At 37.5% G+C, this 19024-nt stretch overlaps 1 protein-coding gene and 1 pseudogene across 1 annotated transcript; both read left to right on the top strand.

The window, feature by feature from the left end:
* The first annotated feature begins 1248 nt into the window (after positions 1–1248).
* LOC106800420 (olfactory receptor 11H6-like) lies at positions 1249–1897 on the top strand (annotated as a pseudogene).
* Positions 1898–12338: 10441 nt separating this feature from the next.
* LOC101407670 (olfactory receptor 11G2-like) lies at positions 12339–13307 on the top strand. The gene has a single exon (XM_014780370.2). The coding sequence runs from the start codon at positions 12339–12341 to the stop codon at positions 13305–13307; it is 969 nt and encodes a 322-aa protein (XP_014635856.2).
* Positions 13308–19024: the final 5717 nt, after the last annotated feature.

The raw sequence follows: 19024 nt of genomic DNA, 5'->3' as shown, positions 1-19024 counted from the left end.
ATATAAAATTTACTGTAGATCTTAGCAACCTCTGCATACAATTTTTTTTCTTTCCTTATTAAGTCAAGAACTTGCACCCCTTCACTTAAAGGAAGCACTTTATGACTTCTCTTTAGCATATCGCAATTGCCAGCATCACTCCTCTTTGGGGTCATTATTAAGTAAAATAAGGATTTCTTGAATACATGCACTGTGATACCCTAACAGTCAATCTGATAACTGAGAGGGCTACTAAGTGACTAAAAGACAGATAGCATATACAGCATGGATTTGCTGGACAAAGGGAAGACTCATGTCCTGGGTGGGATGGAGCAGGACAGAGCGAGATTTCATCACACTACTCAAAACAGCATGCAATTTAAAACTTATGAGTTGTTTATTTCTCGAATTTTCCATTTAAAATTTTCAGATTGTGGTTTACTGCAGGTAACTGAAACCACAAAAGCAAAATCATGGATAACGGGGGACTACTGTATCAGCAGGGCTGGAGCGGCATGGGTAGAGGGAAGAGTGGTAGGAAATGAGGGCATGGAGGAAGGCCTCATTGGCCATATAAGTGTGGTAAGGAATTTGGGGTTTACTTTAAATGTGTTTAAAAGATTGAGAGCAGATAGATGACATGATCAGATTTTTAAAAACCTATCAGTCTAGCTACTGTGTGGGTAATAGTCTCCAACATAAAAATGGAAACAGGCAATTGAAGAGGCTCCTGTAGTAGTTTAAGTGAGAATTTTATGGTAGCATTGACCAGGGTGAAAGCTGATGGGAATGCTAAAAATTGTTCAGATTCTGAATATTTGGAACATTATGCTTAGAGGGTTTGTTGATGGTTTGGATGTAGAGTATTGAGAGGAGTGGTAAGATGCGGCCGACGTTTGTGGCCTGAGCAACTGAGTAAATGCAGGTTACGTTTAGTAACAATACTGAAAATCTTTAAGTAATCTAAACCTATGCTGCTAATTGAATTGTAAAGAAATTCAGAGAATATCTTAAGGAGAAAACTTCTGTAGGGTCATTTGTAACATTGTAATGTCTTGTTATTGCAGTTTTAGGAAAAAAGAAATGAGAAGCCCAAGAGTGAGTAATCACTCTGATCTTGTGAGTGAATTCATTCTTCTTGGATTCCCTTGTACCTGGGAGATTCAGATCCTCCTGTTCTCACTCTTCTCTGTAATCTATGTCCTGACGCTAACTGGAAACCTGTGCATTATCTGTGCAGTGTGGTGGGACCACCATCTCCACACCCCCATGTACATCCTGCTGGCCAATTTTTCATTCCTGGAGATCTGGTATGTCACTTCTACTGTCCCCAATATGCTAGCCAGTTTTCTCTCTGAGACCAGAACCGTCTCCTTCTCTGGCTGCTTCCTCCAGTTTTACTTCTTCTTCTCCATGGGCACCACTGAGACCTTCTTATTGTCTGCCATGGCCTTTGACAGGTACCTTGCTATCTGCAGACCGCTGCATTACCCCACCATCATGACAGTTCAACGCTGCATCAGAATGGGAGCCGGCTGCTGGGTGTGTGGCTTCTCCTCTTTTCTCCTTCCAGTTTATCTCATCTCCCAGCTTCCTTTTTGTGGCCCCAATACTATTGATCACTTTTTATGTGACCCAGGACCCCTTATGAAGTTGTCCTGTGCACCAGCTCCTGCCACTGAGATCATCTGTGCCATCTTTAACTCAGTCCTAATTTTCTCCACTTTCCTCTTCATTACCAGCTCCTACACCCTGGTGATCAGAGCTGTGTTGAGGGTCCCCTCAGCAGAAGGCCGGCGCAAGGCTTTCTCCACATGTGGCTCCCATCTGGCAGTGGTGTCCCTGTTCTTTGGCTCCATCATGGTGATGTATGTGAGCCCAACAACAGGCAATCCAACAGGGGTTCAGAAAATTGTAACTTTATTTTATTCTGTGATGACTCCACTTTTCAACCCCTTGATCTACAGCCTCCGGAATAAGGAGATGAAAGAGGCCCTGAGAAAACTGTTTAGGATTGTAAGATTTGGTCAAAGACAGCCTCTAAAGAACTAGAATCCACAGATGTATAGGACATATAGTGATATAAAATTATAGGAGGTTGATGGTCCTAAGTAAATTGAGAGACAATTATGTTTCCTATATTCCCTGGAATATTTTTAAGGGTGCATTTCAATGAACCAAATAGTAAATAGGATCTTACTGGAACTTGCATAATCATTTGTACTAGGCTTTATTATATTAATATTCCTGTGTGTATGTCATGGAAATAGGAAAATGCCAGACATTCTCTGGCATTTTTGAATAAAAAAACCACATATAGCACAGATGTCAATTGGTCACTTTCTGTCTTTTGCAGATTTAGGTACATTTGTCTCTGACCCTCAGTTTCATAGTGTTTAGATGTCTAGAGTCCCTAGCACTACCTCCTTAAACATACACACACACACACACACACACACACACACACACCATACAAACATGTTCCTGCATGCTTCTTTCCACCCACTCCTGAATCCACCTGCTGTCTTGTAGTTTTTGTTTTGTTTTGTTTTTTTGGTTTTATTTTTTTTGTGAGGAAGATCAGCCTTGAGCTAACATCCATGCCAATCCTACTCTTTTTGCTGAGGAAGACCGGCCCTGAGCTAACATCTATTGCCAATCCTCCTCCTTTTTTTTTTGTTCCCTTTTTTCCCCAAAGCCCCAGTAGATAGTTGTATGTCATAGTTACACATCCTTCTAGTTGCTATATGTGGGACGCTGCCTCAGCATGGCCAGACAAGCAGTGCCTTGGTGCGTGCCCGGAATCTGAACCCCGGGGCCGCCAGTAGCGGAGCGCGCACACCCAACCACTAAACCACAGGGCCAGCCCTGCTGTCTTGTTTTGATCACATCAGTCTGGACGCGAGACTCATCCCCTTCGATATTTTATCCAAAACCAAACTCATTGCAGCTTAGTGTAGGTTTATTAACCTGACTACAGGTTGGGGTTAGAGAGAGTCAGAGGAAGGGCCACTGTGCTGAACATCCAATCAGTCTCTCATCTTATACCTGGTGCTGCCTCTTTCTCCTCCTTACTCATCTTCTTCCCACCAGCCACAAGAGTGATCGTAATGTCTTTCCCTTTCTTATTCAGAATATTTGTCCATGTGTAGGCCCTTTGGGGTTTTAAATTCTTCCTCAAGTGGGCTTGTCAAAAAATTTCTTCTCAGGAAACCTAATTCTTGAACAGGATCTTGTGAAAATAGTTTTCTCCAGCTGGTTACTTTTTGGGTTGTTTTAGGTTCTTGTAACTTGATATATTCCCTCTTTATCTTAGCACTACCCAGGGGCACTCAATGCCAAAGAGTAAATGTACTGAAAGACAATAGAGGTGAGAACTGGAACAAAGATTATTGGAAAAAACTTAAGGAAAAAATAATAATTCATATTTCAACTGCTTTATGATTTTTAAAGTGCTTTTCTCCCTGTGTGTATTAGAATGAACACACAGACAGGAAATTGTGTGTGAGTCTGAGGATGGAAATAAGATAATATAGCTAAGGTCTGAAATGAGGTATATTACTCCCCAGTTAATTTTCAAAGTGACCTGGAATTATCATATCGCATCTTAGTAAGTAAATCTTACTCTGAGAGGGCACAATCTCATCTGCTAGTGAAATTGTGCCCAGTTCCATAGGAGCACAGAAAAACAGACTCACTTGTGTATCTTCGTTTTAGCTATGCAACAGAGCTGAAAGCCAGTCTCTATGTGGGGTGACAGCATGACTTAATTTAAAGCTTGGGTGCAGGGCCAAGGCTAGTCTCTGAAGCCCTTTACAAAATCACAAAGCAGCCCCTCAGCTGCAGGTCTTGATCAGAAGTGCTTTTATGTACCCCTTCCTCAGGAGGGACCCACACACACATCAGCATGCACATTTCTGCTCCCAAGGCACAAGCTGGGTGACAGTCACCATTCCCTCCCTTGGATAGGCTTCCTTATGCCAGGAACAACCTGCAGAGCCTTATACAATATCCCTTGGTAGAGGAGGGAAGAAGTGAGCCCCATGTAGCCTTCCCCACATTCTCTCATTGGAAGTATTGAATGAAAGGGGAAGGCGAGTGTTTAACCTGCCAACACTTCTAAAAGAAATAGGGAGAATAAGGTAGGGATTAAAACATGGCACATCAATATTTATCAATTATCTCTGGAATTGAAACTCAGAAATTTGCGCTCACCTCAGTACTTATTTTTCTGCCTATTTTTCTTTATTGAAGACTAGTAGACATTTGACGTGAATTTTCATAAAAATAATTTCAAAGATGATTAAAATCAATAAGATACTTTAAAGTCGTGTCCAGATGCAAAGCAAATATACAAAAGATAATAATAGTGAAGTGTGTATGAATAAAACTGCAATTACTTACCTTGAAACGGTAAAAAAAAAAAAAAAGGTATGAATAAATGGAGATATCTACCATGTTTCTGGATGTAATGAGTAAATGTTGTCAATTTGTCATTTCGTCCCAAATTAATTTATAATTTAATGAACATAAAATAATGATAACATCAAAATCATACCCATTCAAATGTTCAGAAATTGGAGATTAAGTGAATTATCATATGTCCAAATTATACAATATCATACAGATATTAAAAATCATGTTTTGAAATACAGTTGATGAGTTGGGAAAATGCTAACAACATAATGCTAAGTTTAATTTCTCTTTTTTCAAGATAGAAAAGACTTATAGAATTGTTTCAGAGCTTATTTCGTAATTAAGAAAATACAGGAAGGAAATATATAAAAAAGTTTCACAGTTGCAATATTTTAATAAAATTATGGGTGATTTTGTTCTGCTTCTTAATGTGTTTTACAAATTTACTATGATAAGCTTGGTATTTTTTCTTACCAAAATAAAAAAATGTTAACTCAAAAATCTCAACTGACAGTGTTAAAGAAGGCTTATTCTTTATTTCTAACTCTTCCCTCAGAGTGAAATGGGGGATCCTGCTTCAGGAGCTGAAGCTCAGTCAACATAGTGGGACTTTGGTCTGGATTCCACGTGCTGCTGGCTGGAGCAGCCACTGAGGCCCTTCAGCGGCTAAATTTGGAAAGAATTTGGGTGATAGATCCCGTCCCCAAAACTAAAATTGGTTCAGAATCAATATACTGAACACATACATAATCCTTCTAGGACAAAATAACACATACATGAAATACACACAAACACAAACAAGCTTGTTATATCTTATATTTCCTATAAATTTTCCTGGAAAATTTACCTGCTGCCCTGAGCTCATTTAGAACACAAGGCTCTGTGTCAGTGAGCATGTGCTGATTTGGGGACCTCGTCAGTGTCCTCCTGATAGCACCAGTGGTATAAACTCACCACATAAGTAGACCAAGTGAGACAGTTCGCACTTCTTGGTTTTGTGCTCTCTCCTCAAGCCAGTTCTCCTTTATACCATCTGCATTTCCTCTTATCTATCTCAACTCTTCCAGCTTCCTTGTAGAAAATCAGCGCTGGGGAATAATCTGAAACTGTAAATAACCCATATACCCACCAATAAATAAATTGTTAAGACCACTATAGTATGTGTACATGATAGAATGTTTTAGCAGTATTAAAATAATTTCAAAGATTGTCCCAAAATATGGGTAAAGACTCAAAATATACTAAGTGAGAAAAATAAGATTCAAAATTGTTATAGTATGATTAGAAATAGATTAGGAACGGGAAAAATGCAGGAAGGTGTTAATAACAATTTGATTTAGATAGACTAGTAGTGCCATTAATAATTTCTCTACATTTTTTTCATATTTGCCAGTTTTTCTTAGTTTTATTTTCCAAAATAGTCATTTAAATTGCATATAATTTTCTGACACAGTGTAAATGCCTAGAGACGAGTCAAAGAGCAAATGATTAGAACCTTTATATAAGTGCAGAAGGTGTTAGTGGTGCTGTTTCTGGGATGAGAGTGCACTAGAAGAGGTACTGTGGGAGAGATTTAGGCTGGTGAATCTCAGACCTTTGAAGGTGTCTCCCTGAGACAGTATCCTTCTCGGTGCTCTAACTATCAGCCCTGTGTGTGGGAATGTGACCTGATTTGTGTATTTCAACAAGCTTAATTTCCTCGACAGTTGTGTCTTTAGCTTTCTTCATGTCCTTCCAGGCCTCCCTATCTATATACCTAGGAATCTTTCCTGATTTCCCCCTTGAATTTCATCCCATAATGTACCTGAGATTGTCTTTAAAATCTTAGGCACAATGAATCCTAGCATTTGCAACAACACAGGTGGACCTTGCAGGTATTATGCTAAGTGACATAAGTCAGACAGAGATAGACAAATACCGTATGATCTCACTTATATGTGGAATCTAAAAAAAAAAAACAAACAAACTCACGGAAAAAAAAAATCAGATTTGTGGTTACCAGAGGTGGGGGGTCAGTGTCGGGGGAATTGGAGGAAGATGGTCAAAAGGTACAAACTTCCAGTTATAACATAAATAAGTACTAGGGACGTAATGTACAAGATGATGACAATAGTTAACACTGCTGTATGATACATAGGAAAGTTAAGAGAGTAGTTCCCTAAGAGTTCTCATCACAAGGAGAATTTTTTTCTTATTATTGTGTCTATATGAGATGATAGATGTTAACTAAACCTATTGTGGTAATCACTTCACAATATATATAATTCAAACCATCATGCTGTATACCTTACCCTTATACAGTGATGTCTGTCAATTATTTCTCAATAAAACTAGAAAAAAATTTTTAATGGAATGAGGGGAACTCAGGCAGATAGTGAGGAACCAGAAGAGGGGGTTAAAGGATGCAGAAACTCTGAGGCATTCGGATATGGAGACCAGCCTCGGAAGAAGCTTAGACCTGCCCACTGCTCTGGTTTTACTGCTTCATCTATTAAAAGGATCCTCAACTGGAATAAAGGAGGAGGTGGTGAGAAATTGACTTCAAACTGGCCAAGTTCGGAATGAGGTCGACAAGCCAGTTCACAAACTCTACAAATGTCTTTGCTTGGCTACAGATTTCTACGTTACAACCCACCTCCCTCGTCCCTCTGTATTATAACATTGGCAAACAATGGGGAAGGGGCTCAGTGGAAAAAAGAAAAAAAATTGATGAACCTTCCATACAGAAAACTATAAAACTTTATTGAGAGGCATTCAAGAAGACAAATTAGTGGAGAGATGTGCAGAGTGCGTGGATTGCAAAACTAATTATTGCATAGATGACAATAAATCTCCCCATTCAAAGCAATCTCAATCAAAATTCCAGCAATAATTTTTGTGCAAATTGAAAATTGGATTCTAAATTTACATTGAAATGCAACGAGCCAAGACTACCAAAAAAAGTTCAAAGAGAAATAAATTGGTAGGATTTACCTTACTGAATATCAAGACATTATAAAGCTATGATACTTAAGAGAACCCATGCATATATGGACAATTAATTTATGATAAAAGTAGGACTAGATAGCAGGGGTGGAATGAAGGGTTTTTTACCAAAAAAAAAAAATGTCTAGGTCAAGTGGATTTTCATGTGAAATAATTAAATTTGACCTCTATTTCACACCATACAAAGAAATTAAGCCTAAAATGATTACAGATCTTAAATGTGAAAGGGAAGATATCAAAGCTGCTAAAAAATAAATAGAATATTCTCATGACTTTGAAATAAGCAAAAAATAGTTAACCATTTTTTGATAAATTGAACACATTAAAATTAAAAACTTCTGTTCATTAAAAAGTATTATGAGACTGGAAAAATAAGCCACATAAATGAGAGAAAATACCCATATACATATATATGTATGTGTATACATATATATACATATACATATATACATGTACATATACACACGTATATATACATATACATACATATATATGTATATGGGTACATATAACTGATAAAAGCCTTATTATCAGAATATATTTTTTAAATCTTTAAAATAGTAATGAAATCCCAAGAAAAATGGGCAAGACTCTTGAAAAGTCATTTAAAAAAAAAGTATATCCAAATACAACACAGGATGTGTTTTCCTAAACGTTTTTCCTTTAAAACGGACATAACCAAGAGTGGCAAAAAATACAGAATAATAGGGATTATCATATACTACTCATGAGAATGTACATTTGGGCAGCCATTTTGTAATACTCTTTGACGTTATCTGTTAAAGTTCAACATATGCATTCACTAGGATCCAGCAATTTCATATATATATAATATAAATTCTTGCAAACATACACGAAGAGATATGTAGAATATTATTCATGGCAGCATTTTTCATAACAGCCCCAAACTTGAAACAACCCAAATGTCCAAACAACAATGGGGTGGAGACTTGTGGTATATTCATTCAAAGGAATATTATACAGTAATGAAAATAAATGATCTACAGTTTGTGAAAGACCACAGACAAATCTCACCAATTTAACTATGAATGAAAAATTCCAAACACAAAATATATGCTGTTATGATTTCATTTATGTATATTTCAGAAACAGGCAAATTGATGGTATTAAAGATAGAGGTTACTTTGGAAAGAGAAGTAGTAATAGGAAGGGTCACAACGAGGCTTCTGGGATGCTAGGCAACATTTTATTTCTTTTATTCAAGTAATGGTTAAATGTGTGTGTGCACTTGAATAATTCAGTTAGCTTTATAATTATAATATGCATACTTTTAGGTACAATGTTTTGAAATTAAAAAAAAAATCTTAAGCCAGATCATTTTCTCTTTGCCTGGAATGCAATTCCCCCAGATGTAAAGTTTGTTCTCTTACTTCAAGACATCATTTAAATGTCACCTTGTCTGTGAGGGTTTCCTTACCACTCTATTTAAAATCATAATCCCCCATTCTAACATTCTCTCCCCACACCATGCTTTATTTTTTTTCTCCATATTGTTTTCTAACATACTATATAATTCTCTTATTGATGGTATTTATTTTTCTCCCTCTAATAGCATGTAGATACTGTGAAGACAGGACATTTGTGGTTGTTTTCCACAATATTCCTGGGATCTGAAATAGTGATTGGCACATGGTAGGTATTCAATAAATATTTGTGGAATAACTGAATGCCAATTAAATTTCTTGAACCGCCAATTCTTTTTTTCCAACTTTATTGAGATATAATTGACATATAATATCGTGTAACTTTAAGGTATGTAACATGATGATTTGATGAATGTATGTATTGTGAAATGATAATCGCAATAAGGGTAGTTAACACCTCCATCATCTCACATAATTACTTTTATTTTGGTTGTGGGACCATTTAAGATATACTTGCTTAGCAACTTTCAAGTATATAATACAATATTGTTAACTGTAGTCACCATGCTGTACATTAGAACTTATTCATCTTATAACTGGGAGTTTGTACCCTTTGACCAACATCTCCCCATTTCCTTCATCCCCCAGGCCCTGGCAATTACCATTCTACTCTGTTTCTATGAGTTTGAGCTGCCAATTCTTTTTTCTCTACATAAAATGCAACTCAAATATCTCTGACAAACTGTGCAAGTACAGATATTTGATAGACAAAGAATGATTTCTTCTTCTTCAAAATAGATATAGGGAATCCGATGGTAGGGCTTCCTATTGTAGCTATTATGACAATCCCTATTATTATTTAATTATTCCCCAGGCACCTTCAACAATACATGGGTACTAGAGAAGAAGGAAAAGGTAAAATCAACTTCTACATCTTCACTATTCTTTCAAGAATACTGAGACAATGTTTGATCATAAGTGAAAATTCAAAACTTATCTCCTCTTTTGAACAAACACTATCAAACCATCAAGAGAGAAAGCCCCAAATTCCCAAAGGTCATGATGCAAGGAAATAGACATATAAAATACCTTCATCTGGCTTTCATTTTGACCGCAAACATGTGTTTTGAAGCTGGAGAAAAAATATCTTCTGGGGTTCACTCTTTGCAACCCATGAGAGATTACAAACTGGATCATCCAATTTCTTGGAAGTCTCTCACATGTCTTTTGCTCCATGGAGTAATGTTTTATCTCCTCATCTCTGACCTTCTTCTTAGCATTCATCCAATGACTGAGTAGAGACTGTATAACATGTGAGCCATATGTACTCCAATTTTTTGCAAAAATAATTTAATAGGAAGCATTTTCTTCTTATCTTTGAGAAAACTGAAAATATTTCATTGGAATGAAATGACGGCAAAAGATAAAGCCTAAAAATATGAATTGCCTTCTTGCTTCCCTGAGTTCTGGAGGATATTTTTTACTTAGTTCATATATCCCTCTAAAAGAGGGATAAGAGATATATACAAAGAGGCTGAGGATTTCAAGTGAAGATGTATATTAACTGATAAATTGCTGGAGAAGGATTTATTTTGATAATTTTTGTTGCCTGGTGAGTAGAGGAAATATGGAAAATCTCTCTTGAGATCTTCTTTCTCAAGCCTGTATATTGCTTTTCAGTTCCATTAGATTAATGAGCCTTGGTTTAACATAGATTAATTCTTTTGGAAGTAATAAAAATATTCAGCATGTATGAGTTTTTGTTATTATCTTTGTTGCAGATACAGGATTTACTGCAAACTCTAGTGTTGGACAATTACTATCCCCAGGTAATATTCCAAAACAAGAAGGGTAAATATCAATAATGATTTGAAACGAATCCTTCATTGATGACCTTTCTCTAAGTAAAATAAATTAACTGAGGTGGCTGAGACTAGGGTCCTGAGTAAATAGGACACAGAAATGTCTAAGGTACAAAAAGACAAGACATTGTAATATAAAAATATCTTTCAAACACGTTATTAGGGGACATGATTTCTCAAAAGCCCTGTGTGAATTTTTTCTTTAAAAACATTAACTGTTTTAGACAACCCATTGAGCCAAGGATTTAGCTGATATGATTTACTATATCTATATTTATATAATCCTAGAGGCGATGAGAAACTATAAATAGTAGTCCTTCCAATTTAGATGCCATCTCAACCATCAAATAAAAGAGTCAGCCATCTACTTGGCCTGAACTAGGAATCTTGGTATTATCTCCCTATGTGAAAATATGTCAAGGGACTTCCCTGACTCAGAATATTGGATTCCCACCTTGAAAACACTTCCTTGATTTCCTATATATTCATTATAAAATGCAAAAATATTTCCAGGAGTGAAAAACAAAAATTCAACAAAAATGTATTAAACTTCTACTGTTAACCTCTTGAATATAAGCTTCATGAGCACAAGATCTTTCATATCTACAGCTGTTTCTCCAACACTTAAAAGCCCACTTGACACAATGAAGAAGTTTAATAAATATTTTTAAATTAATTACTTTTCCTAACATAATAGATCAGAGTAAGGTCCTGAGGAAAGAGAAGAATTGAGTTTTGATTCAATAACAACTGCTTGGGATGGAAGTAGCCAAACAGAGAGAGAAGTGAGAAGTTTCTTGTTTCAAATTTGCCCAGATAGGAAAGGCCTAGATGGGGCTTAGTGAGATATAAAAATATACCAAAGGTCTGTATAAAATGGGGAAAAAGGAACACGTGGATAAGGGTTGTGAATAAAGGAATATGTAAATCCTCACAAAATATAAAACAGTCACTCAGACCAGCTGCTCTCCCTTAGGTCGGTAGCCATAATGGACATATCTAGTCCGTATATGCATAGGGAAGTATAGTAAAATATTTAGCCAGGGCAATTTAGAGGCCGAGGTATGGGACTCTTTCTCATAAAGTATAGTGCATCCTGTTGCCCAAAAAGGAAAGGAAACATTTTTTTACACTAAATATTGGTATAGATACATGAAGTAGCATAAAAGGCCATATATCCTGGAATGATAGAGGTATGTTTTATTACCCCTTTAAAACACCATGAGTAAGCTAGAGGAACTGAAAGTGAAAATGAACATTAATTTATGTCCTGTCATGGCACCGTATTGAGATAGAGCCTTTTAAAATATCTTGATTTTGTTTTTTATTATTATATCAATTATAAATCATAAAGAATCAGGTATTCATATAACTGTTGAAAGAAGTTCACATGCACAGAAATGTAGTAGCAATATAGTTCAGGTAAACAGATGAAAGAGTAGACTATGTAGGTAATTTATGAGAATCACGAAAGTTTGTATTCCTAGTATCTAGTCTAGTGTCCTTAAAAAGGTAAAAATTTGTCTGTAATTCCTGTTTTCCCTCTTTTCTATCATTGTGAGTTTCTAAAATAATATATGTTCAGGGGCTGAGTCATGAAGGTCACAGTCAAAGTCTGTTTACCACTCTACGAAATAAAAGATTTTAAAGTTTGGTGTTTTCAGGAAGAACGAGAATACTCCATTAAAATGCAGTAACCAATGTCATCTCCATGTCTTCTAGACTAATGAACGCATCCACCAGAGAAACCACCAGCTCCATTAGGTACTTTATCCTCATGGGCTTTCCTTCGAGCCCAGAAATGCAGCTCCTCTACTTCGGGATCTTCTCAGTAGCCTATACCCTGACCCTGATGGGGAACTCAGCCATTGTCTGTGCTGTGTGGTGGGACAGGCGCCTTCACACCCCCATGTACATCTTCTTGGGGAATTTCTCTCTCCTGGAAATATGTTATGTCACCACGACCATCCCTAACATGTTGGCCAACTTCCTGTCCACCAGCAAGTCCATCTCCTTTGTGAGTTGTTTTGTGCAGTTCTACTTCTTCTTCTCTTTTGGGTGTGATGAGGGCTTCTTCCTTTGCGTCATGGCCTTTGACAGGTACCTTGCCATCTGCCGTCCTCTGCATTACCCACGCATCATGACTAAACAGCTGTACACTGGCCTGGCTATCTTTGGATGGTCGTGTGGGTTCATCCTCTTCCTAACCCCAGTTGTTCTCATTTCACAGTTGCCCTATTGTGGCCCAAATATCATCAACCATTTTGTGTGTGATCCTGTCCCACTGATGATGCTGTCCTGTTCTGAAGACACCACCACGCAGTTCATTTACTCCACTTTCAATGCTATTTTCATGATTGGCACCTTTCTCTTTATCTTTTGCTCCTACGCTCTGGTGATTCTGGCGGTGCTACGGATGCCCTCAGAGGCTGGTAAACACAAAGCTTTCTCAACTTGCGCTTCTCATTTAGCAGTTGTCACCTTGTTTTATGGCTCCATTTTGGTAATGTATGTTAGTCCTGGATCAGGATACCCAGTGAAAATGCAGAAATTCATTACCTTGTTTTATTCTGTGATAACACCTCTGTGTAATCCTCTAATATACAGCCTCAGGAACAAGGAGATGACGGCTGCTCTGAGGAATATGTTCAGAACTGAACAAGGTCTTCATAAAATATAAATGAGAGCCAAATTCCATCTCTCAAATGCAAGTTACCTTAATAAAACATGAGTTATATATTTGTCTACAAATTCATTAAGTTTTATTAAGAAACTACTGTAATGAGGACCCACTATCATCTTAAACACCACTCAGCATAAGACGCAGTAGTCTTACTTAGGAAGAGTATGTTTTAACAAGTGAATTCAATTTTGTTTTGAAGTTAATATCGTGAGCTAAATTTTATGAATCTAAGCCTGTTAGTCCCTCTATATGTAATTCAATTTCTAACAAGAAGACAGATGTCCACTTTGCAGTACTGATTTGAAGCAACTAATACACATGTAACAGAGATCATAGATTGCTTTGAGTATTAACACTATAAGCCAATAATTCTGCTCTGGGACATAGTGACTGATAAAGAAGATTCAAGTTTGAACAAAGTCTACCTTGCCAGAGTGCAGCTTGTGTCTTTACTTTAAGGAAAGAGACTAATAGCCTTAGCTGGATATTAGTGATTTTTCAGAGTGCACAAGACAAGGATAAGGAATTTAAAGTGTATTAGTTCCCTGGAATATAGTAAAGATAAGAGCTAAACATAAAGACCAGGGAATTACTCTGGGCATAACTCACTGTAGGGTAAATCCAATTTAAACAGCTTCTGGTACCATATGTGGTTTAGTGTTAGTACTGCGTGACTTATTTTAATACTGCCATAAGCATTATTAAAACTATTTCTATAAAATATTTAATTAACATTGTTGCTTTGATTATGAATTTTATTTCATTCTCTTGCCATTTTTCTCAAACATGACTCCCCAAAACGTAATTAAAAGGAATCATAATGTAAAAAGTAATTTATAGAATTTTAATTTGTGGGTTTGAAGAAGTCGTTTGCTCCATAAAGTGAAGCACATTCTGGATTGGATTTCATTTCATAAAGAACGTGGGTTGAGAACATTTTCTGCCCTTGAAAGCCAGGATTTCTGAGTTCTGGAAAAGAAGTTGTTGTCTTTATTCTATTTCACGTAAGAAACAAATTAAATAGCTAAACAATTGCCTGAAAACTACTTCATGTTGGAAGAAAGTATAAATAATTTAGAACTTCATCCAAACTAACTTCAAAGGTAGGTTCAAAGTGCTGATAATGTTAATACTGATTTTCATCTGTGGAGCTTAAGGAATGTCCATGCCAGTTCCTTTCATCTTTCTTAATTATATAAGAAAAAGGGATAAGAATTAGTGATTATTATTAAAATATTGTGTTGTTGTTATGAAGGTATACAGTCCCTATGTTTCTTTTGTCTTTAAGTTAATTATTAGCCAAATTTTTCTCATTCATCTTAAATTATACCTCATATTAAGTTTGCTGCCACTTGATAGACTTGCAAATTATCTAATACGTTAAGAAGCATTTCCTTAAGACACAGAGCTACCTTTATGGCACCAACATCTCTTCCTCAATTTATACCTATGATTTCATGGTGAGAAGTGAGGTTTCATAAACCAGCTGACAAGGGAAGAAAAGAACCTCAGGCTTGGTTCACAGATGGATTGTCTGAATATATACTAGTGCAAGGAAGAAATGTACTACTGCTGCACTACAGCCCCACTCGGGGGTCACCACAGAGTATTGAGGAAATCTTCACAAAGCAAAGAGCTGGGAGAAATCCATCTAGTTATCTACTTTTGTATGGTGGGAAAAATGGCCTGCAATACAAGATAAGAATATACACAGATGAATGACGGTTGCAAAAAGTTTTACTGATTGGTCAGGGGCCCAAAAGGAACCAGATAGGAAAATCAGAGTCAAAGAAGTTTGAAGAGGCAGCATATGGATAGACCTATGAGAGTGAGCACGAAGTATGCAGATCTTTTTGTCTCAAATCAATTCCCATCAGAGAGGATCTTCCACAGTCGAGGCATTCAACAGCCAGGTAGAAAGAATGAGTCACCCAGGACATGTCAGGCAGCTCTGATCTCCTCCACCTCAGTGCTTACACAAAGTGCTCATGAAGAGAGTGGTAGGGATGGAGGCTATACATGAGCCACAAAATATGGACACTCTCTTACCAAGGCTGGTGAAGCCGCTGAGCCACTGAGGATGCAGCCTCAATGAGAGACCAGGGTTAAGCACTCAATATGGCTCCATCCCTTGAGAAAACCAACGAGCAATGAGTAATAAATTGATGACATCAAATTCCTTTCATTCTGGAAGGTGCAAAGATTTGTCCTTTCTGTGACTGATATTTATTTTTTCCTGGATATGAGTTTGACTTCCTTTCCTGCCTAGCCTCTGTCTGCACCACCATGTTCATGCTCACAGAATACCTGATTTACTAATATGGGATCCCTGCACAACATTACCACCTCAAGGAAGTGAAACAACAGGCACATGATCACAAGATTAACTGGTCCTACCATATACTGCATCACATGGAAGCAGTTTATTTGATAGAATGTGTTGTTAGTGTCGTCGAGTGATTCTGACTCCTGATGACACTGTGTACAGCAGAGCAGAACCCTGCCGAATATTTTTGTGACATCCTATCACCTTCCAATGTTATGTCAGACAATACTCCACTGCTATACGTAAGGTTTTCATAGCCAATGTTTTTGGAAGTGGGTAGCCACGTCCTTCTTCCTTGTCTGTCTTTGTCTGGAAGCTCCGCTGAAACCTGTCCACTATGGGTGACACTGCTGCTATTTGAAATACCAGTGGCATAGCCTTCAGCATCACGCAGCTGTTACAGTATGACAGCTGACAGATGAGAGATGTGGCTCCTAGCGACTTGATAAAATATAGGAATGTAATATTAAAGGCTAACCAGGCTTCCTCAACCTAGGCATCATTGACATTATGGGCTGAAAATTCTTTGTTGTGGGGAGCTGTCCTGTGCAGTGCAGAATGTTTAGCAGCTTTCCTAGACTCCACCCACTAGATAGCAGTAGCAGCCCCTAGCTCTACTGGTATGACAAGTGTGACAACCAACAATGTCTCTAGACAGTGTCAAATATCCCCTGGTGTGTCGGGGGAACCGCCCCCATTTGAGAACCACTGGGGTAAGTAAAGATATCAATTAGAGGCTCCACTGTAAGTTTGGGACTCTGTCCTCTAGAAAGTGTTACACATATTTAATCAATTGTCAATAGAAGGGGCTTCACCCCCAGCAGCTAAAATTATAAGAGTCTGAGAACCAAGAAGAGAAAGTAAGTTTGACTCATAATTTCCAGTGATTCTCTTACAGAATTTGTTCTTGCTACTTCTGCAAATTTAAGTTCTGCCAGATAAATTATGGTTACCAGGATGGGAGGAGGGGAAGCTTCTATGAGGGGACCAAGAAAGGGTTCCATTAAACCTGACACTGTGACTGCTTCTATTTGGAACTCTCTTGTTGGTGGACCAACAGACAGAGAAGGGATTCGCTATACTAGTCAGTATAATCTGTTAGAATTATCCATTATTGCTGCTTCATAAGAGGGACGGGTGGAGTATGTTCAGAATTGAGAGCATCACTGGGGCTTCTTTTGGTCCATTCATGCCCAGTGATATCATTGAACAAGCAAACACAACATACACAGCCTGACAGGGGCAAAGCAACCAAAGGCTCAAAATCCTTAGAGATAAAGATCTAGGTGACCCCAGCAGGCAAGCAACTTAGAGCATCTGAATTGCTCATCAAAGATGAGAGACATCTACAATGGGTGGTAAAGGAGGGAGATGATGAATATCCATGATGGCTACTCATTAACCATTCTGCATGAAGTCATTTTTATAGATTTCAGGCTACCAGCACCTTGAAGATGCAGAAATAGAATGGACATAATACAGAGAATAAATGGATCTGAATAGTTCAAGTAGGAGATTGTAACAAAAGCTTTTGGTGTCCTGCATTACATCTATTCAGCCTGACTCTATTTTCAGTTATGGCTGCCTGGACAGTTGCAAGCTTGGACTCATAGTGATGGTGTTAACCTCAAGCGTTCCACATATCTTTTCACTTTCTGACTTGGAGCCTTCTCCAAAGCCTCTGGGGCCCAGTCAGCTAGAGAGAAAACGCAACCAGAATATAATGAAAGTAATTCTTCAAAGACAATCATCAGTCTAACGGGCAGAGGGGCCAGTGGATAAATGCCCAGCTTCTTAGACATGCTGGCAGAATCAAGCCCCTGATGCCCCAATTGCCTACCTCAGAGACCTTGAATAAGCTGACATTAGCTCTTCCTGCTTCCAAGTGTCACTCTCACTGCTCTATATTCCTCCTTCCTAGGTAACTCCAAATAAACTATGCACCCGAGTCTTTATCTGAGGTTCTAATTTGGGGAAACCTAAACTAAAACAAATATTAACTATGATCTCTCCCAATTATGCTTCCCACAATCAAAACACATGAATGTTCCTACTGCCACACTTACACTATTTCCATTCTTAAACATGCCTTCTTAGCAAATTAGGTCATTGTCTTCCTTTTCGTAGGCAACCTCTCCACTATTCCCTTGAGCCCATCCTCTCATATATCTTTGGACACTGTAATAGTTACCTTACCTTTCTCCAGAATCATGAACCTTAAACGTTTACCTTTCCAAAGTCTCCTTCCTCAAACAGAAGAGACAGGGAAGGAGAGGGATTGAGAGAGAGACTGAGAAGAGAAACCATATCTCCCTGGAATAAACTCACTTTTAGGTGTCCACATTTTTCCTCCATATCTAGACGACATGAGAAAATAGTCTACAGTCAAACTACACTTCATCTCTCACGCACTCCTCAACACCTTGTGATCTGGTTTCTCACTTCCTCTGCTCTGCTAAAAGTGCTTTTCTTCATGTTTCTGTAGAGGAATAACTAAAAATCATATGTATTTTCTTTTAGGTATAAAAAAGTCTAGTAACTCAGATTTCGAGATCTGCCATCACTTTCATTAGCCAGCTTTAACTTATACCAGAGTAGATGTAAACTTTACATTCTTGTGATTCCCCATTAATTGGATTTGAAAACCTCTGTTATAGCCTGGAAATAAGATTTCTTAGGATCAGTTACAGCCCTTTATGAACAAGAGTAAAGGTGAAAAAGTTGAAAAAGGTGTGTTATCTTACAATTGAAACTCAAAATCCAGTTAATTTTTGATTTTTCATGTTGTTGTGGAATTAACAAAAGTCTAAACCAATATTTCTCAAACTTTAATGTGCACTTCAATCACCAGTGAGCCTTTTTAAAACGTAGATTCTGCATTAGTAGGTGTAGAGCAGGACATAAGATTCTGCATTCTGAGAAGTTCCCAGAACTTCTGCTTCTGGTCCATAGGTTACACTTCAGATAGCAAAAGACTAGTCATGATCTACTTAAAATGTCAGAGGAGACAAGTTCCTGAATATGAAAGTAATATCTCCAATAGACCCACATTAATAGGAAAAAGTCAGAATTAGAGAAATTATTGTAAATGAATGTTTCTCGTTCACAGTCGGGTTAAGAGGTAGACATTGCCTGATTTCTATTACACTCTACTAAGATTCTGCCAGCTTAACAGTGTCTTTATTAAGTTACCTCCTGAAGAGAATGATTATGATTTTTCATTAATGCTGAGTGTGTGTTAAGTTCTGTTAGCCATAAAATTGCCAATGTAGTACAATGTGATTTATTATATCATTATATAAAGAACAAAAACAGACAAAATAATTCTTCATACTGCTAATTATGTAGACATGGGTTGCAATATTATAAAGCAGGCATATAAAAGATA

This window comes from Ceratotherium simum, chromosome 3 (genome assembly GCF_057802395.1).
Source record: "Ceratotherium simum simum isolate JZ-2026a chromosome 3, ASM5780239v1, whole genome shotgun sequence".
Lineage (NCBI taxonomy): Eukaryota > Metazoa > Chordata > Mammalia > Perissodactyla > Rhinocerotidae > Ceratotherium > Ceratotherium simum.
The sequence above is the reverse complement of the archived record's forward strand: the minus strand, read 5'-3'. Positions and strand labels throughout refer to the sequence as shown.

Bases quoted from the DNA above. Each gene is read 5' to 3' on its own strand.
- LOC101407670 (XM_014780370.2), top strand. From the start codon at position 12,339: ATGTCTTCTAGACTAATGAACGCATCCACCAGAGAAACCACCAGCTCC.